This window comes from Pseudonaja textilis, chromosome 6 (assembly GCF_049901715.1).
Source record: "Pseudonaja textilis isolate UNSWEBS1 chromosome 6, rPseTex1.2, whole genome shotgun sequence".
Lineage (NCBI taxonomy): Eukaryota > Metazoa > Chordata > Lepidosauria > Squamata > Elapidae > Pseudonaja > Pseudonaja textilis.
This window is the reverse complement of record NC_141995.1, coordinates 48,678,833-48,700,200: the sequence shown is the minus strand read 5'-3', so window position 1 is coordinate 48,700,200 and position 21,368 is coordinate 48,678,833. Positions and strand designations below refer to the sequence as shown.

At 43.6% G+C, this 21,368-nt stretch overlaps 1 protein-coding gene across 7 annotated transcripts in view; it reads left to right on the top strand.

Moving 5' to 3' along the window:
- Nucleotides 1-21,368, top strand: part of LIMCH1 (LIM and calponin homology domains 1) — a 192,651-nt gene that overhangs the window by 45,661 nt on the left and 125,622 nt on the right. For all 7 annotated transcript variants that reach the window (XM_087936752.1, XM_087936754.1, XM_087936753.1 and 4 more), the window contains exon 2: nt 16,339-16,409. In XM_087936752.1, coding sequence (XP_087792878.1) covers nt 16,339-16,409 — 71 coding nt within the window. The remainder of the gene's footprint in view (nt 1-16,338; nt 16,410-21,368) is intronic.

The following is a 21,368-nucleotide window of genomic DNA, read 5'->3' as shown; positions in this document are numbered from 1 at the left end:
ATGCTACGCGCCGGTGCGCAGCTGTTGAAAAAGCACTTTTTTCCTGCTTTTTCAAATGCAGCTGTGTCACACAAAGCAGCTGTGGTTGAAAATGCAGGAAATAAAAGACAGGTAAGAGCCCAGGCAGGCAGGTGGGCCAAAACAGCAGCAGACATAGACCCAGTTCTATGTATGCTCTCTGTTTGCTGCTTTTCAGAGCAACTGGTTCTACAGAAGTGGACAGAACCGATAGAATCCCACCCCTGGCCACACCCACCCAGTCGGCCTTGTTTCCCCACCTCTCCGAGGTCAAGCACAGCTTTGATGTGGCCCTCATTGAAATTGAGTTGATCAACCACCTAAATAGGAGCCAGCCGTGTGCAGCAGCAGCCTAAAAAGCCAATGCAATCCTAAATTGCATTAACAGAGGGATACAGTCGAGATCAAGGGAGGAACTAATACTACTCTATAAAACAACCCTCTTTATGTGTTTTTGTAACCTGCAGATATATGGAAGAGGTTCCATGATTGGGTTGATCCCAAATTTGGATCTATAGCAAAGTCCGTTTAGCTTGTCGTTGTTAAGCAATTCCAGAGCCATTCTGAGATTAAAACGACAGAAGTTTGGGTCTCCACAAGCCCTCTGTGGAACTGTGACAAGCGGAAAGGAAAAAAAAAATGCACTGTAATATTTTATGCCTTGGAACTCAAGAGAGTCATTTAAAATCTTCCTTGCAATTATTGAACTCATATGGGGGTGTAAGATTTTTCAAAGCTATTTTTTCCCAAGATGAATTTGGCTCCCTTTGTTTTAAAAGGAGTTTCGTTCCTCTTTATTTTTTTTCAGCAAGGCAAACATCTGGGATGAGCTTTTTTTTTTTTTTTTTAAAGACCAAGGCGTTGGGTCAAATGATTACCAACTGTGTAAACAATAAAACTTAATGAAAAGTGTCCATTATTTGCCTATGTCCCAGTGTGAATTTTCTTTACAATGAACATGTACTAAATGTGGTCTCTCTTTTAATATAAAAAGCAAATAGAAGCATTTGCAAATTATTGAATTCTGCTTCATTACAGTTAGAAACACAGAAGATGCTTAGCTGAGGGTTTAAGGATTTATTTTATGATGTAGTGATGACTGACTCTTGTTTTACTTTAATTTGAATTTTGCTTTTTTTTCTCTCTCTCTCACCCTCTCTTTATACTCCCTCTCGCCCCCCTCTCATACACACACACACACACACACACATATTCTGAGGTTTTCGCGGGTATTTGTATGTGGATCTTTGGTTATTCGGGTTTTCTCCTGCGTAAAATTGGAATTATCTAGGCGACGTTTCGATGAAGTCTCATTCATCATCTTCAGGCTTGTGTCTTTGGCTCTGTGCTTCTCAGAGTAATGTGAGCTTGCAGCTGCTTCTTCCTTTTAACTGCTAGCTGGGGTATGACTTGATTGGGTGGGGGCTTGGCTGTGTTCTGATTGGGTGGGGGTGTGTTCTCATTGGTTGGGGGCTTGGCTGTGCTCTGATTGGCTGGGGGTGTGTTCTGTTCAGGTGGGGGCTTGGTTGTGCTCAGGTTAGTCTTAGTTGCTGGGGGATTTGAGCTGGTGAGCTGTGATCCTGCTGTTTGGCTTCGTGTTCGTGCCGCATCTTCATGGTGGGCGTCAGTTCGCTTCATGTATGGGTCGGAGGGGTTTGAAGCGGGTGGTGATGCAGCTGCGGTGTGGCTTCTGGTCCGTGGTCGTGTCTCATCATCTGTGTGGGTGTGAGTCTGCTTTCTACATGGAAGTGTGGTGGTAGTATCTTGTGTGGCCCTTGTGGGAATGGGTCTGGTGTCATTCTTCATGTTAGGTACTCGTCTGTTCATGAGGCTGGGCTGGCTGGTAGGCAAGAAAACCACCAAGCTTAGAGAGCACCAAGGACTCAACGGTGAGTTTTAGTCCTAGTTTTTGTCAGGCTGTTTGCATTTGCAGTTATGCTTGTAAGTCGCTTGCGGGTCATAGTTTTGGTGAACTGGGTCACCAGACAAATTCCCATGCATACCTCTAGACAGCTTTGAAAGAAGGAAAAATAGAAGAATAACTTTCTCAAATGAGAAGCATGAGATTTTCTTTCTGCCTTCTCTTTCTCTTCTGTTACTTAACCTACTTAAAGTCATCTGGCACTTTTATTTAGCTGTCTTTATTTGTGCCTGTCCTACACGTTGCTCTGGAAGGGAGCCATGCAGTCTGTTTTTTTAAAAAATATATTTTTCCCAGTCCTTTTCCGATGTGAGCTTTGGCTGAGCATCCTCCCCAAAATAGATTTCAGGCATGGCTGTAAAAACTATCATATTTCCTTTAATTTTACCTGTAGCTAGCTTAAAAAGCAAGGGAAGGACAACCAATAGAACTTTCCCACAGATCATGCTTACCCAAAGGAGCCAGTTTTGAGAGCCTCACTGAAAACCCTGGAATTGTGGGAGCAATATTCTCCATCTAATTTAAGGGGCTGCCCCAAAGAAGAGGAGTGTGTGTGTCACCCTATTCTCCAAAGCAGGTGTCACCAATCCTTTAGATCTCAGGGACCACCAAACTCATAATTTTAAATCCCGCATACCAGAGACCTTGGGAAAATCCCCCCAAAAGTCTGCAGGAAAATCCCCCACCCTGTTTTCTTACCAATGGATCATTCTTTATTTGGGATCGCAGGATACCGTCTCCAGCTCCGTTCTCAGGGGAGTGAGAGACTTTTGGCTTCATGCAAGGAAAGCAGCAGAAGTCTTTCTTTCTCTCCCAAACTCTGCCAGAAATGAGTCTTTGTGAGACTTGTCGCATCAGCACAGCCCCTTGGAGCAGGAGGCCTTGCAGGGCCCCAAAGACTCATTTCTGGTGGAGTTTGGGGGAGAGAAAGAAAGACTTTTGCTGCTTTCCTTGTGTGCAGCCATAAGCAGAAGAAGAAAGTGGAAAGAAGCAGCCCGGTGACCAGGCGAGGCGCAAGGAGTGAGTGGGGCAAGTTCCCCCACTCCACCCTTTCTCCCCCTCCTCTCATTACCTCGGGTTGTTTGCAGTGCAAGCGATGCAAGCCTTGTGTTCCCGCGGGCCATGTGGGTGGCGCAGCCTTGTGTTTCCACGCAGCCTGAATTAATTGCTTTGGGCGTGACATTTCTCTGCGGACCACCAAAATTTTCTCATGGACCACCAGTGGTCCCCGGCCCGCTGGTTGGCAACCACTGCTCCAAAGCACCAGAAGGCAAGACACGAAACAACGGATGAAAATTCATCAAGGAGAGAAGCAACTTAGAACTCAGGAGAAATTTCCTGACACTTAGAACAATTAATTAGTGGAACGATTTGCCACCAGAAGTTGTAGGTTGGTTCCAACACCAGAAGCTTTTAAGAAGCTGTAGCAGGAGTGGGATTCGGCTAGTACGGACCAGCGCATGTTCACCGAACCGATTGTTATACCAGTTGGATCCCGCCACTGAACTGCAAGTGCTCCATCACTGGAGGCTTTCAAAAGTCTCCATCACTGGAGGCTTTTAAGAAGACTTTTGGTCTTAAATGATATAGGGTTTCCTACTTGAGCAGGGGATTGGACTAGAAGACCTTCCCAGGTCCCTTCCAACTCTGTTATCCTGTTAATTCTGTTAAGACTTGCAGTTGTCTCGGATTTTGACCTGCGTGACTTGTCAAACATCCTGAAAGAAAGTTTAGGTGGCAGCCTAACAATGACCCCCGCCCTAATAGGGATTACATGTCAATGCCAGCCGCGTTTTTTCAAAAGCCCCAGAAATGAAAATGATCTCACCGTGACTAATGTATTCTGACATCTCAAAATGCTAAAAAGCAAAGGACAATTAGGAAAGTTTTTGCAAGCTATCGGCAAACACTTACCCCAAATATTTGGACCAGTAGAAGGAATAGAGTGTCATCAGATTAGCCTACAAAATATGGATAATGTTGGAATAATAATAATGATAATAACAACAACAACAACAACAACAACAACAACAACTAGCTCAATACCCGTGCTTCACTACGAAACTATGTGATCAGGCAAGATTTTTAGGGAGGAAAATAAAGGGGAAAAAAATCTGCCTCTGCCTACCAGCATCCATCGGTATTCATCTGGCTTTCATCGTTCGATTAGTGTGTGAGAGAGTTGAGGGCTGTTTGGAAACTGAAACGGTATTTGAGCAAGAAGGAGACAGCAAGGAGCCTGGGCGTGGCTTAGCTCAACTGTTCTGTACTAAAGCTGCTTGGTGCTCTGAAACTGAAACTCCTCTCCTCTGCTTGTGTTTTGTATTTGGAACAGATTTCTTTTCAGGTGGGGAGGGGGAGTAGAACTCCTTAGCATCAGAGCGTAATAATAATAATAATAACAACAACAACAACAACAAAACAACAATAATAATAATAATAATAATAATAATAATAATAATAATAATAATAATAATAATAATAATAATAATAATAATATAGGAAATACTCTAAATGCTCTGATGGTCATTTGGAAAAATCCTTTCTTAGTGAGCACCTAGAAGCCAAGAGGAACATACGTGCCAAATTTCAAGTTTGTAGGCTTTACGGTTCTGGAGATTTTGTGATGATGCGTGAGGGGTCTTTCGCTTTTATGTATATAGATAATCATTATCATCATCTTTGGAAGACCTTTTGGTCTTCATCCAGAAGGATGTGATGAGTTTGTTTAATGAGGTTTGGAGAAAGGGAGCAGGCAGAAGAAACAGTGTTTGGCTTTTTCTCTATTTAAGGAATTCATGTTGTGTTGCATGATCTGAACGTTTCATTTTCACACACTCCCTGGAAATTAGGGATTTTTGTTGCTGCTGTTAGCCGAAAATAAAATAAGTACATTTCATTGACGTGGAAAATTCCATTAGGCCGTTGGCATGGACTCCACTAGATATACGGCCATAAGTCAATGGTTCGCCTGCTTGAGCAGGGGGCTAGACTAGAGGACCTCCAAGGTACCTTCCAGCTCTATTCTGGTTCAATGGATTCAATTTTTTTAGAGGGGTGTGTGTGTGTGAGAGAGAGAGAGAGAGAGAGGGAGGGAGAGAGGGACAGACAGACAGACGGACAGACAGACAAACAGATAGACAGACAGACAGAAATAGAGAAAAAGAAAGAAAAAGAATGAACCACTTCAGCCAGGAAATGGAGGAAAAAGGAGGTTTTACAGAGGAAGGAAGGGGGAGAAAGAGAGAGTGAGAATGAAGGATGGATGGATGGATGGAAGGAAGGAAGGAAGGAAGGAAGGAAGGAAGGAAAGAAAGAAAGAACCACCTCAGCCAGGAAAATGGAGGAAATAGGATGTTTTGAAGAGGAAGGAAGGGTAGGGAGAAAAAAGAGAGAGAGAGAGAAATGGCAAAAGAGAGAGGGAAATGAAGGATAGGATGAAGGAAAGAAAGAGGTAAAGGAAGAAGGAAAGAAAGAAAAGAAAAGAAAGGAAGGTAGGAAGAAAGAAAGAAAGAAAGAAAGAAAGAAAGAAAGAACCACCTCAGCCAGAGAAATGAAGGAAATAGGGCATTTTAAAGAGAAAAGAAGGGTGGGAGAAAGAAAGAAAGAAAGAAAGAAAGAAAGAAAGAGAAAGAAAGAAAGAAGAGAAGAGAGAGAGAGAAAGAAAGAAAGAAAGAACCACCTCAGGGTGAGAAATAGGATGTTTAAGAGAGAGAAAGAGAGAGAGAGAGAAGGAGGAAGAAGGAAAGAAAGAAGAAGGAAAGCAAAAAAAAGAAAGAAAGAACCACCTCAGCCAGGGAAATGGAGGAAGTAGGATGTTTTAAAGAGGAAGGAAGGGGGGAGAAAGAGATGGAAGGAACGAAGGAAGGAAGAAAAGAAAAAGAAAGAAAGAAAATCCAAAGTCTTAACTTTTTTTTAATATTGTGGTGACTAGAACTGGTCATAGCCTGTTCATGAAAGGAGCACATATGTCAGATACATACATATGCTTTATACATATCTGACACATATTTACACACAAATCTTTATACATAAAGATTAATCATACAATATATTTGGATCAAAATTGAACGGGGTGGTTTTTAACGGGAACAAAGAGTACTAAACGCATTTCATCAGTGGTGAAAAATTTGTGCTGGCTTGCCAGTTTATTTCCAGGCAGAGTTTTAAATCACTGTTCGAAAAAATAATTTTTGAGTATTTTTTTTTTTGCAAAAATGTGTTAAAGACATTTAAAAAAACCCCACAGCTTTAAAATTATTCTCAGTTCTCTTGTAAGAATTCTCAACTTGAAAGTCAAATAAAAAATGGAGACAATTTCAAAGGCGGCGGAAAATTCACGCAAAGGTACTTTGTTGAACGAATGAACTTTTTTCTTCTTCTTTTTGGTTAAAACAATTGCATCTTTTCTTTTTTCCAGGGATATTCAGGTAGTCTTTGATTTCAAACGGTTCATTTAGTGACTGCTTGAAGTTACAATGGCACTGTGACTTCTGACTGTTTTTCACACTTACAGCGTTGGCAACTGGTTCATATTTATGACGGTAGCAGCGTCCCTGGGAGTCGCATGATTAACTTTTGTAACTTTTTGACAAACGAAGTTGGCGGGGAAGCCAAGATTCACTTAACAACGGTGGCTGGAAATGTAATAAAACAGAGCAAAGCTCACTTAACAAATATCCTCACTTAGCAATGTGCATTTTAGGCTCGATTGTGTCCGTAAATTTAGGGGCCCCCTTATAAAAGTATCTGAAACCTATATCAGAAACGGAAACGAGGTGAAGGGAGATTTGTATCATGCTTGTTTGACATACAGGAAAGCTGGAGAAGTTTGGCTGCAAATCCATTAATCCAGAGGTTATTTAGGATAAATATGCAATTGAAACTGGAGGCATTTTGTTTTGGGATAGATGGAAAAACAGCTGGAGAAAGAAACAATGGAGCTTTGTTTTTATGTTTGATAACTGCAATGAGACTATTAATAGGCACAAAGATGGAAAGATTTGGTGGCACTACCCTCAACGGAGGAGGAATGCTTGGTGAACTTCCTGAGGTAGGCTAAGCCGACTTCCTTAATTAGTCAAAAGACAATATCTGTATTTAGGGCTGACCGGAAAAGCTTTTAGACTATAGACCTTTGGGTGAAAAAAATAATAATTGGACTTATGCTTTAGAGGTTGAATTATTTCAGAAAGAAAAAGTGTGAGAGCCATTATGGATGGATGGCTGATGGTTGGATGGATGGATGGATGATGGATGGGTGGATGATGGTTGGCTGGATGGATGATGGTTGGATGAATGGATAGATGGTAGATGTATGATGGATGGATAAGATGGATGGATAATGGATGGATGGATGATGGAAGGATGATGGATGGATAGATGATGGATGGGTGGATGATGGTTGGATGGATGGATAGATGATGGATAGATAGATGATGGATGGAGGATGGTTGGATGGATGGAGGATGGTTGGATGAATGGATAGATGATAGATGGATGATGGATGGATAGGATGGATGGATGATGGATGGATGGATGATGGATGATGGAAGGATGATGGATGGATAGGGTGGATAGATGATGGATGGGTGGATGATGGTTGCATGGATGGATGGTGGTTGGATGAATGGATAGATGATAGATGGATGATGGATGGATAAGATGGATGGATAATGGATGGATGGATGGATGGATGAGGGAAGGATGGATGATGGAATTATGATGGAAGGAAGGATGATAGCTGGATGGATGGATGGATGAAGATTGGGGACAGGTAGATGGATATTCACTGGGCAATTTGCCTTCTTTGATGAAATTTAAGAAGAAATTATAACTGCATAGTTTTTTTAAAAAAAATGGCATTAGCATTTCACTCTTGCATCATTTGTTTTATTTATACAGGAAGTCCTTGATTTACAACCCCAATTGAGCCCCATATTTCTGTTGCTAAGTGAGACCTTTTGTTAAGTGAATTTTGCTTAACTTGACAAATTTTTCTTGCCACGTTTGTTAAGCCAATCCCTGCACTTCACCCAGTTGCTAAGGGAATCCTCACCTCCCAATTGACTTCGCTTATCAGAAAGTCACGAAAGGGAATCACAGGACCCCTGGGAACAGTGCATCCGTTATAAGTGTGGATCAGTTGCCAAGGGTCTGAATTTTGATCCCGTGATGCTCCCATGGTCATAAGTGTGAAAAATGGTCTTAAGCTACGATCACTAAATGGACTGTAAGTTGAAGGGCTCCCTGTACAATTTTTGGGTTCCTGTTTTGGAAAGCAAAGAATGTCAGGATTCCGGCAGTTACCCCCAATTAAATCATGAGTCTCGAGCCAAACTTCCAAAACTTCAAAAGATTTTATTGGGAGTTAACATGCCAGCATTGCCTGGGTGCAGCCGACTCTGAAACACATCATTCATTGTCACTCTTGACCCTGGTTTTTTCTCCCGCCCCCTGGGTCCGTGATGGCGAATCTATGCCACGCATGCCGGAAGTGGCACGCAGACCCATTTGCCCCGGCATGCGAGAGCTCGCCTGGAAGAGCCCCAGTGCACAGGCATGCGTGCGCTGCTTCCCGACAGCTCATTGTTGGGAATCTGGCATGCATGCGCGGGGAAGGAGTGGGGGAACACATGCACAGAGATGCACGGTGTGCTGAGGGATTGCGTGTGCATGCGCAGACAGATGGTGCACAAGAGTGATCACGTGTGCATGCACAGATGCACGGCATGTGGGGGTGATCATGCATGCACGCTCAGATGCGTGGTGTGTGGCAAGGGGAATTGCGCATGCAGGCGCACGGGGTGTGGAGGAGTCCAGCATGCATTGCCTTCTGGTTGCTGGCACGCAATCACGAGCGTACATGCAATTATCGGCACAGGAGCCGAAAAAGGTTTGCCACCACTGCCCTGGGAGTATCGTAATTCATATTCTCCAGTGGGACACATCCATAGCCCAGAGTCATCAATCATGCTCTCCAGTTAGAATTTTGCCCAGCAGAAACTTCGCTCACCTAGTTACTATCTCTGAAAACATTTGTGGAATGCACTTTCGGTTTGCAAGCAGCCCCACTGCTCCCCCCTCCCTTTCTGTTGGCAACTCTAACAAGACCATAGAAATATTTTATGAGTTGACAAAAGAGAAGCAACGGAGGCAGAGAGAGAGAGAGAGAGAGAGAGAGATTTCATGTCTCTTGGAGGCTGATCCCTTATAGAGCTTATAACCTCCCATCTTCTCAGAGTGCTAATAGGCTGGCGGGTCAACGTTTACAAACTTGATCTTCATGATTATAAATAATTACAGCCTAAAACGGAGCGGTAAACTTGGCCATCTGGTTCCTTTCATAACTTTTAAAGCAGTGCTGATAGCTTTGGAGAGCTCTGACATCTGGAAGGCAGGACATAGCCCGGGGGGTGTGTGTGTGTGTGTGTGAGTGGTCGTGGCGTGTCTTACATCTGTAGATTCACAGGGGGTTGTTGAGTAACATCCGCTTCACGTTGTTTTCAAGCATGTCCATTGCTTTGTGTGTGTGTGTGTGTGTGTGTGTGTGTTTGGCATAAGACATGAAGTAGATCAGAGGGTCCCCAACCCCCACTCCCACCAGATTACGGCCCACTACCAGAGGGCCCCCAACCCCCACCGGGTCACAGCCCCCACTACCGTCCCATGGCCTATAAGCAGTACGCAAGTGTGCAACTCAGTTTCTGCAAGCGGCGGGCCAGCGAGCATGTACACACACACACACACACAGGCAAATCTAATTGCACCAATTGAGCTGCAGATGTATGCCCATGTGTTCCAGCCAGCCTCTTGCATGGCCCAGTCTCCCCCCCCCATTCTGACCTAGGCTTCACAAAATCCCGATGCAAACCGGTAGTTCGCTTGGTTGAGAGCGCGCTCACCAAATCGGTTGTTACACTGGTGAAATCCCACCACTGCATTGGAGAAACTTTTCTTTGCCAATCAGTGTTTCCTGTAGATATGTGCAGGAGGGCCCTTTTCCTTGAGGAGGCCTGTCAAGTTGGACCAAGAAGCAAGGCCTTCTCCGTGGTGGCTCCCTCTCTGTGGAACCTCAACCTCGCAGGGATAAGATTGGCCTTGGTTTGAAACACTCTGAAAGACCTGGTTTTTTTTACAGTTAGAACAATGAATCAGACTTGCCTCCAGAAGTTCTGAATGCTCCAACGCTGCAAGCTTTTAAGAAGAGATTTGTCTAAAATAGGATATAGGGTTTCCTGCCTGAGCAGGGGGTTGGACTAGAAGACCTCCAAGGTCCCATCCAACACAGTTATTCTGTGTTCTGGTCCTGCTAGAGGCCTGAGAGCGCCTGTCATGCCCCTGGTGGAGACTGACTCTGAGGGAGAGGAGGAACAGCCAACAGGGAGTGGAAGTGTGGCTCCGGAGGTTGTGGAGGAGGCTGGGGAAGGGCAGAGGCCCGTTGAGCAGTCAGAGGAGGACCCAGGCCCATCCCCTCTCCATCCTAAGGCATGCAGGGAGGAGAGGATAAGGGAGAGATGTGGTCTACTTGGGAGGAGAGGGCCTTGATCCTCTTCATGGGCTGCAGGTGTGACAACTGAATAAGAGTTTGCACCTGCGTACTGGCAAATGCAGGAAACAAATTGTGTAAATATCTCTATAGTTCCTCTCTGAGTTTGGCGTCCTTCCCAGTGTGTGTTATCTGTGGACATCCTCCAGCCCTTATCTTGGCTGGTTTGTGTTGCTTTTTTCGTTCTTCGTGTAACTGTGTGGGAGTTTTTTTTGTCTCCAGTCAAAGATATTCGGAGCTGGGAACCAAACTGAAGGAATAAAAGGGACTTCACCTGTTTTCTGTGACTGTGTTTGTTTTGTATCCCACCCTGGGTCACCCAGGAAGATAGGCAACCATCAAATAGATTGATTGCTGTCCCCAGAAGATGAGGGGGTTCATTTGGTTTTGTATTTGAGATTTTGTTTCTGCCAGCTGCCCAGTCACCTTGAATGAGTTTGGCAGCCACAAACATTTTTCTTAATAAGAAAAATAAATCCATAAGGATGAAGTGACATGGGAAACGCACGTCAACGTTTCCTGATTAAATGAGACAGACACAGACCTTTCTGAAGGATGGGAAATACCATATGTGATCTGCATTTGAAGCACAGCTTTTGGATGTAATAAAGCAGATTCAGAAGTCCAATTAATTAATTCCGACCTGCTTTTATTTCTCAAGGCTTTCAACTCTCCGACATAAAATAAACTTTAAAGACATATCTGGCTTTGAAATCGCGACCAAAAAACCCCACACTATAAATTTTCTGTATTAGCATTGAAGTAAACATCAACATGTTTTGGCTTGGGGCTTGGAAATAGAATACAAAGAAAATGTTTTAGCTCTTAAGTATTCCCCCCCTCTCCTTTGTATAAATTAAGGGATTTAGGTTGTAATTTTACACCCTGTTTCCAGAGCAGGCATGTTTACCCAGAAATAAGTTCCAGTGACTTGGCTGAAAGCTGCTGACCCCATGGTAAGTTGTGTTCAGGTTTGCAGCTAATAAGCATCATCATCTCTTACAGCAAAATAATTGTGTATTATCAAGTTAAACTATAGGGAGCTAATATGTGATGAAAGAACACTTTATGTCTTTAATGCAGTGGTGGGGTTCAACTGGTGTAACAGATTCACTTTGAGTCCAGAAGCAGTTCCATAGGTGGAAGGCATAGACATTTTGGTGAGGTACCGACGTTTAGTACTGTAAGGAGCTCCAGACCGACTGCTCTTGAGTGAGGGAGTGGAACGTCTGCCAGTTTGAACTGAGGTAACGGAATGTGAGGCAACTGGGAGTTGGAACAGAGTTCTTTTCAGGTGGGGGGGGGGAGTAGAACTCCTTAGCATCAGAGCGTGTTAATTGCTGTATAAGAAATACTAATGAAATACTAATGATCTGATGGTCATTTCAAAAAATCCTTTCTTACTGAGCACCTAGAAGCCAAGAGGAACATACGTGCCAAATTTCAAGTTTGTAGGTTTTACGATTCTGGAGATTTCGTGAGTGGTACTTGGCTTTTATATTTATGTCTATGTCTATATTTATATATAAAATACAAATTAAATAGATCAGGTTTTGGATTGCCATTTTAAAAACAGGCTGAAAATGGATAATATTATAGATATTATTTGTTCTGAAGGAAATTCCAGTCCAAATTTTGAGGAAAAAAAGGAAAGTTTATGGTTTCCTTACTGATATCCTGAAACCGAGGGCAATCTTGGACAACTTGGAAGGGGTGATACTTACCATGAGCAAAGATTTAGGCTGACTTCCATAGAGAAAGCCAAATATTTTTTGATCAGATACAAATAAATTCCAAATCCATGTAGAGAAATGGGCCTAGAGAAGAAGAAGTCAGTGGGTGAGGAAGACACAAAAGGTGCCAGAGAGAAGCAGAAAGAAAGAAAAAGATGTGGCCAAGATACCCTGTTTCCCCCAAAATATGACCTAACCTGAAAGTAAGTCCTAGCTTGATTTTTACACATGCGCTCAATATAAGCCCTATCCCCCAAATAAGCCCTAATTAAGATCCCTCCCACTCCAGAGTGGATGGGTACAAATTAAGCTAGGGTGGGGATGGGGGGTGGAGCTGCCCTACTACTTACCTTTGGACAGGTGTAGCCAGGCCTCGGATACCCCGGCACCTGCCTTGCTGGCCCAGTTCTTCTGCAGCCGGCAAGGCTGGAAAAGGCTTTCCTGAAGGCCTCTGGAGCTGATAACAAAACTCAGGATCGATCCAGAGCTCCATTATCCCCTGCAGAGACCTTCTGGAAAGCCTTGTCGGCCACAGAAGAAGAAGTTCCTGAAGGCCTCTGACAGTGAAAAGGAGGCCGGGAGAGGGGCGACGTGCGCAGGTGAGGTTAGTCAGTGGTTGACATCCCCTGAAAGTAAGACCTGGTACCTTTTTTGGTGGCAAAAAAAATAAGTCAGGGTCTTATTTTCGGGGAAACACAGTAGTTGTACAGGAACCTATTACGGTGCTTAAAAATGGAGATTTTTAAGTCTATCCCGTGGTATATTAATGGAGCGAATGCCCCATCTGCGTAAGAAAAACCTGTTTCACTATTTGAGGAAACTTAATTTGGGCAGCAAAAGATCCCAAAGCAGTAAAAAAAAAAGAAAAAGAAAACGAATGAAGTCCACTTGCCACCACTCAAACGTCAGAAAAATTGTGCAGTCCTTTTGCATGGCCTTGTCAAAGAAAAACCAGCTTTTGCCTGAGGCCCGGGGCTCTTTGGCCAACCTGTTTCTAAATCAAGCAACACAAACGATTTAAATGGACGGTTTATATTTGCCCCGTCTGATTTTTTTAAACAAATTCTATTTTTCAGGCTGGGTTCCACTTAAGGCCACCTCAGACAAAGGGTGGAAATGAACTTCCTTCCTTCCCTGCAGTCCATCTTGTTTAAAAAGCAAATCATCATTTTGAGAGGCCTAGCCAGACTCTCATTAAGGCTTCGGCAATGCCCGGTGTACTGACTTCCAACACCTTGAAGGGCTGGAAAAGAATGCATTTCTTTGCAATGCCTGTGTTTATAATTTTCTACCCTCCTCCTCCCCCCTGTAACTTTCTTTCCTGTTTTTCCTGTAAACTATTCTAATACCGGTTTGTTTTCACACGATAGATCATGGCAAGACTCGGTTATGAACTGAAAACAGTTGGGTAGCATGCTTCATGTTGTGGTCGTGCCACAGGTTGTTTCTGGCATGGATCTGGCATTTTGACACAGGTGTTTTACATACCGTATACAGCAGTAGTCACCAACCACTGGTGGTCCGCGATAAAATTTTGGTGGTCTGCAGAGAAATGTCACCCCCAAAGCAATTAATCCAGGCTGCGCGGGAACACAAGGCTGTGTTGCCCACATGGCCCGTGGGAACACAAGGCTTGCGTTGCTTGCATTGTGAACAACATGAGGTAGTGAGGCGACCGGGGGAAGGGGGGAGAGGGGGAGCTTGCCTCATTCACCCCACATGGCCTTGCCACCAGGCTATTTCTTTCCGCTTCTTTCTTCTTCTGCTTTTTGCTGCACACAAGGAAAGCAGCCAAAGTCTTTCTTTCTTTCCCCCAAACTCCGCCAGAAAAGAGTCTTTGGGACCCTGCAAGTCTTCCTGCTCCAAGAGGCTGCGCTGGCAACGACTCATTTCTGGCGGAGTTTGGGGGAGAGAAAGAAAGACTTCTGCTGCTTATGCTGCTTTCCTTGCATGAAGCCAAAAGTCTCTCCCTCTCTCTCTCTCTCCATCCCCCACCCCCGAGAACGGAGCTGGAGACGATTTCCTGCAATCCCAAATAAAAAATGATTGATCAGTAGGAAAACAGGGTGGGGGATTTTCCTGCAGACTTTTGGGGGGGATTTTTCTCAGGGTCTCTGGTCCGCAGGATTTAAAATTATGTGTTTGGTGGTCCCTGAGGTCCAAAAGGTTGGCAACCTCTGGTATACAGCATGTCAATGCCTCTTGCATCACCTTTAGTCCGGACTGAAAGCCTCCGTTAAAAAGTTTTAAAACTTTAAAGCAGTTTACTTAAAATAAAACTATTTAAAATTTACATAAAGGGAATTCCTCCCATTTTCCCCCCAAATATGAGCCTCACAAACCTATTTAAAATCACTTAAAAGATAACTACAATGTTGATGGTTCTTGCTACATGCAACTCAGTTAAATGCTATACATGTTTTTCTCAATGGGACCCAAGCAATATACATATTTTTCTTTCTGTCATTCAAATAATGGAGAGAGCTTTCTAGACATTTCTTCTGTTGTCTTTTTGCCAGTTTTCCTTTATATAGAGTATATACATAAAGGCAAATAGAAGAAATGTCTAGAAAGCTCACTCCGTTATTTTTGACTCATATTTATGATGGTTGCAGGGTCCTGGGGTCATGTGAGTCCCTTCTGACAAGCAAAGTCAGTGGGGAAGCCAAATTCACTCAACAACTGCGTCACTCACTTAAAATCCACAATGATTCACACATAACGATTGCGATGTTCTGACCTAGGTTTCCCCAAGAGCATGAAGCCGCGTCCTCCTCCTCATAAACTCCTTTTATTTAGTTTACAGTGAATTCCTCTCCATCAAAGTCCCGGCCAACAGTCTTTCAAGAGGTTTCCCAATTACAGACCTTTATCAGGCTTGGAGATTTGCCAGGCTGATATCTTTCAGATGCCACACTGTAGCAGACGATACTTGACAAGAACGCAGGGACAGATCTTCACCCAAACAAACTAATTGTCTCCGGCAAAACCCCACTCCCCTTTCACTCCTCTTTTATTCCCTATGTGGGGGGGCATTCACTGTTCACCTGTGGCTTTACTCCCAAGTCAACCCTTGTTCCTTAGCTGTTCCCTTCTTCTGACAGCTCTGTGCACGCACACACTAGGATCAGGCTCCAGCTGTTCTTCTTCTCCACTGATCTTCGACTCCGAAGGCAGCTGATAACTGTCAGACAGCCCTGGTCCCATCTCTGCCTCTGACACAGAGCCCTTGTCAGAGCCTTCCCCAAACTCCAGGACTGGCCCAAGTTCCTCCCCAACCTCCTCACTGTCCGAATCTGCTGCCAGCTCTGCTGACCGCTGGCGGGCACAAGATGTGAAAAGAAAGGTTGTTAAAAAATGGGACAAAACTCACTGAACAAGTTTCTCACTTAGCAACAGACATTTTGGGCTCGTAATTCGAGGACTGCCTGTCGTTAGCAGGTGCTCTCTGAGCTTGCTTGTTTTCTTGTAGATGTTTCATGACCCAACTCGGTAACATCATCAATGCTAGAGGGAGTAAGATTTGCAGAAAGGAGGAGGGGGAGGAAAAGGGGAGGAGGAGGAGGAGGACTGTGGAGTCCTTGGTATCCTCTGAGCTTGCTTGTTTTCTTGTAGACATTTCATGACCCAACTAGGTAACATCATCAGTGCTAGAAAGGGATGAGGTTTTCTATCAGTTTATATTCTGGTGCCTTGCCCTGTCTGTGTGGGTGAAGACGGCCTTAGAGGTTCTTTGGTTGGGGTGTTTATTGATGGCTCTTTGGCACTTTCTTGATTGGGGTATTGTTGGCTTGAATTGTTGGACTGAAGTTAACCTTGGAGTTATTGTATAATAAGCAATTACTGTAACCAACTCATGGAAAATCAGTATCTTCTCACAGCTTTCATTTCTTAAAGTTACCAAGTTCGGAGATCCCTGCACTTCAGCCAAAATTTTTTATTCTGGTCTTCTCCAAAATGGTGTTCCAGCCACCACCATGCCTGTTGGGTTGGCCAATGAGAGTGCACTCCCTTTGGATAGTGCCATGCAGCCGAACACTCCATGGTTGGGATTGTATTTCTCCAGAAACAATCCTGTCCCATCCGGCCAATTAATTTTCCCCTCTTTTCTTTTACAGCAAGTCACCGGAAAAACTTTCGGCGATAAACATTTTCGATCAGGATTAGAAAATGGCGTGCTGCTGTGTGAGTAAGTAATCAAGTTTTATTTTTACATTCCCAGAATAGAATAGAATATTATAGAATAAAGTTTAGAGTGGAATAGAATTATAGAATGAAGTTTAGAATTGAATAGAATGAAGTTTAGAATTGAATAGAATGAAGTTTAGAATAGAACAGAACAGAACAGAATAGAATAGAACAGAATGAAGCTTAGAATAGAATAGATTGAAGTTTAGGATAAAATAGAATAGAATGAAGTTTAGAATAGAATATTATAGAATGAAGCTTAGAATAGAATAAAAAAGAGTAGAATGAAGTTTAGAATAGAATAGAATAGAATAGAATAAATTCTTTATTGGATACACAAGGAATTTGTCTTCAGTGCATAAGCTCTCAGTGTACATCAAAGATATATGTGATAAATCATGATCACAGTCATAAATACATTCGTCATGAATCATAAGATAGAACACTTAGAGATAGTCACAGGATACTAAATAAGCAATCAACATAAATCATACTAGTAAACTAAATAAAACAATATAAATCGTAAAGATACAAGCAACAAAGTTATACTCATAAGTAGAAACTTATGGAAGGATGAGAATAATAATAGTAATACAGAAACCTTCATCGCAGTGCATATATCATGTTGATGGAGCCCCTCCAACCTTAAAAATTTTTTGGGGGGCGGGGGATGTATTGCTAGGCGCTTCGAATGGCCCTGGGCACGGGCTAAGAATGCAGATAGTGGCCGGCTTTGCTAAAAAGAGTCAGTTTCCCAGACGTTGCTGTGCAGAATTTGCTGACTAAGAATCAACTGACTTCAAGCCAAAGGCAACGTCTTAAGACCTCCAACCCAAACAAGCTTAGCCAAAGCAAATAATTCTGGCTCATCATTCCGTCTCTTTTTGCCTGTTTAGGAGTTGGACGATCATGGTGGCTTTTCTAAACACCCCCACGAACATCTGGTGGGGATTCTCCAGTTCTGGATATAGCATCTTTATCTTTATGGCGTTCCCCGAGGGAGGCTTTCAAATATAGTGCGCTATTTCATGATGCTAAGGGCCGTCTCTCACACAGAAGCATTCTTCACAGCAGGAAAATAAAATAAAATAAAATCAGGATGATGAGATTTCCATGTGGGTACTTGACTGTGGATTTTATAAAAGAGTTCCCAGTATTTCTAGAATGGCATCAAGAGGAGATGTGAAAATAGGAAGACAGACAGTGATGGGCTCCTACAGGTTCGCACCGGTTCTAGCGAACTGGTTGCTCTGGTGAGCAGTTTGCCCTGCCCACTCACCCCTGCTGTTTCCTGTCCTATATGTCCCTATTTTTTAGCTCAGCTGACTCACACAGCATAGCAGATGGCCGCTGCTCGGCTGTTTTACTCATCAGCGCTGACATCGAAGGCAATTTTTTAACCGTAAAATGGGCGGATTTTGAATGCTGTGTGGGCGTGCAAAGCACACTCGCCGAACCAGTTGTTAAACCAGTTGCAGCTCACTGCTGGAGACAGAGATAGGGACGTGAGATGAACTGGGGTGTGTGTTCTGACCCAACCGAGTTCCCAAAGAGCAAACACAGACAAAGTCAGCAGCCCCCACCTTTTAAGGTTTAATAACGAATGCTGTTCCTTTACAGATAAAAGGCTGCTTTCCACTAATTAGCTCTGACAAGAAAGAGCCTTGCCAAGTTATTTGTCAATGATGCCAAAACCCCAGAGATAAGACTAATTTACAAGATTCTTCAAACACGAACTAAGATGTCCACAAGTTGAACTTCAGAGCTTCTTTGCTTTCTGCAAAGAACGCTTTTTCAAACCTGGCTTTTATCTTCTTGAGGGAGGGGCCATTACCTTGCAGCCTTACTCCTGAGTCACCTGTGCTGCTGTAATTGTTCTTTCCTCCGAGTAATCCTTTGTGCACGTGCACTTGGCACAGGCTCCTCAGGAACCTCCTCATCGCTGCTGCCAGCCCCCACAATCACTGAAGGCAGCAGTCCACTCCCTGATGGTCCTGGCCCTTCATCAGAGTCACCGCTCTCCTCAGCCATCTGCACCTGCTGCTGGCTAACCACAACAGCATGGCACAAAGGCAACACAGTCAGATAATCAAAAAGACTCCCTTTATTAGCTCCAACTTTGCCCCCAATGTCCTGGTTACCTTCTGGGCTGGAGGACAACTCTCCCAGGAACAGCCATTGACTATAACGAATCAAGTCCAAAACATGGTCAACAAAAATTGTAATTATAAGTTCACTCAAGCCAAAATAAGGTAATTAGTTTGGCAGGGCAGGAGCAAGAATTCCAGATGTGCAGGCATGGCAAAACTCACACGGTTGGGAAGATGCCAGGAACACAGATAAGCAAAAGACAACACAGGATAAAGTCATGTTTGTTCCCAGCAGACACCGCACTCAGCTTGCATCTCTTTTCAACTCTCTTCCCAGCTGTGGCCAAATGAAGGGAATCAGGGCCCTTTCCTCCCCCATAAGCCACGCAGCCCACGTTGGTCTGTTCTCCGTTCTTCCCTGCATGCTTTAGGATGAAGAGGGGGTGGGCCTGGGTCTTCCTTTGAACCCCCTCTCCCTTGTTCTACCTCTCTCCTGCTCTGCCCACATGGACTTTGCCCTTCCCCAGTTTCCTCCACAGCCAACGGAGCCACACTCACACTCACTCACACTCCCTGTCAGCTGTTCGTCTTCCTCCTTGGATTTAGCATGACAGGGATGGTTGGATTTAATGGTTCAGAAAAAAAGGGTATGAAGCCTTGGTCAGAACAGTGATAGAGACTTTGAGCCTGCTTGAAACTGCAGAGAGAGGTTTTATCTTTAAAAAAAGATATATCTTGCAGTCCCTTGAATCCAAAGGAAAGCGTTCTGCCTTACCAAATTATGCCCGTGAGAGTGACTCTAAATCTTCGAAGCATTCTAGGAATGGCTAGAGAATAATAACTCTCCGTTCTTCCTGCTTAAACAATGCTGAACAAGGTTCAAAACCTGGCTTCCCATTGGAAAACAATGGCCCTCGGCACTTCCTACTTCAGAAGAGAATATTAGTCATGCCGATTTGAGTTGTAGGGTCCTCGGTGCTCTCTGAGCTTGCATTTCCTTGCATTTCATGACCCAACTAGGCAACATCATCAGTGTTAGAAAGGAGTGAGGGAGGAGATGAGGAAGTGAAGGAAGATGGAAAAAAAGGAAGATAATTATGGGGTCTTTGGTGCTCTCTAAACTTGGTTGTTGTCTTGCAGATGTTTCACAACCCAGCTAGGAAACATCATCAGTGCTAGAAAGGAGTGAGTGAGAAGGAGGAGGAAGAGGAAGATGAAAAGGAAGACAATTATGGGGGTCCTTGGTGCTCTCTAAGCTTCGTTGTTGTCTTGCAGACATTTCATGACCCAGCTAGTGAACATCATCAGTGCTAGAAAGGAGTGAGGGAGGAGATGAGGAGAAGGAGGAGGAGGAAGAGGAAGACAATTGTGGGGTCCTTGGTGCTCTCTAAGCTCCTTGCAGACGTTGTATTATCCAATTAGGTAACACAATCAGTGTCAAAAGGGAGTTGGATTTGTGGAGAGGAGGAGGAGGAAGAGGAAGACTGGGGTCTTTGGTGCTCTTTAAGCTTGGTTGTTTTCTTTTGCAGATGTTTTATGACCCAACTAGGCAACATCATCAGTGCTGGAATGGAATGAGGGAGGAGGCGGAGGAGGAGAATTCTGGAGGTCCTTAGTGCATTTTAAGCTTGATGGTTTTCTTGCAGCTGATAACCTCATCAGTGCTGGAAGAGGGAGTGATTGATGGTTGGCTTGCAGCTGTTACATATGTGGGATACTGTACATAAAATATCTGGCATTCTGATTAATGTGGGAGTGAGCATGATGGATAAGCAGCCTGGCTTGAAATGTGACAGTTTCTCAGGTTGTCTCAAACGTAACTGAATCTTACCTCTTACTACTTAACTTTGAACAGTCACGACGTGAACCGTTGTTAAGTCGAGAACTGCACGTATCAGAGTTCGCTTAGTGACGTGTTCGATGTTACGATGACCCCGGGACACATAAATGCAAGTCAATTTTCAAGCATGTAAGTGTCAATCAGGGGACCCTTGGGATGCTGCAAGAGTTGTACGCGTGAAAAAAAAAACCCCAATCCTAAGTCACTTTTTGTGGTGCCGCCGTAACTTCGAGCAGTCACTAAATGAAGATTCCCTGTATTTCTCCAAATTAAGAAGACCTGGAGACTTGGGAAGAAGGAATTGATATTGAATCAGCCAGACAGCCAGGAACTTTGAAAACCCACGGCCTGGATTGCAAATGGAAAATGTTTGTTTCATTGGAATTCCGTTTCCCCTCTGGAAAAATTGCACAGGCTTGTAGAGACACCTGTATTCTATAAGCATTGCAGCAGATTCCTTCCTTTGAGAATCAAAACCGTTTTTGTGTTGTGAGTCTGGCAGGGGAAGAAGGATTCCTGCTTTAGAGAAACACTTCTTCCATTAGCAACCTAGCAAGGGTTCCAAGATTATTATTTTTTTTATAAATATTCTACTCCTGTGAATCATCTGGGCCAAATCCTTGCATGCTGGAGGAAAAATGGCCTGTAGAAGAATAAATTACGACATGAAGCAATTGCAATATATATATATTTATATATATATATAAACCCGTTTTCCCTGATTGGAGGCTCACTATGTATGTGGGACTCATTGGATAATGATTAAAGATGATTTACGAGATCATGATAATCGTGAGGTATGCATTTCCAAATTTGTGGAGGGTATCAAATTGAAGAAGGTTATAGCCCAGTAGCTCTATATTAATCATTTTCCTGTTAAAAAGAAAGAAAGAAATCAAAACAGTCCTTTTAGAAGGAGCATTAAAATTGATTGAATTAAAAACAACAACTAAGCAAGCTACCTAATAAATTCAAAACAGGAAAGTAAATCTATAGGTATTTTGAGTTAATCAAGCAACGGGTATATATA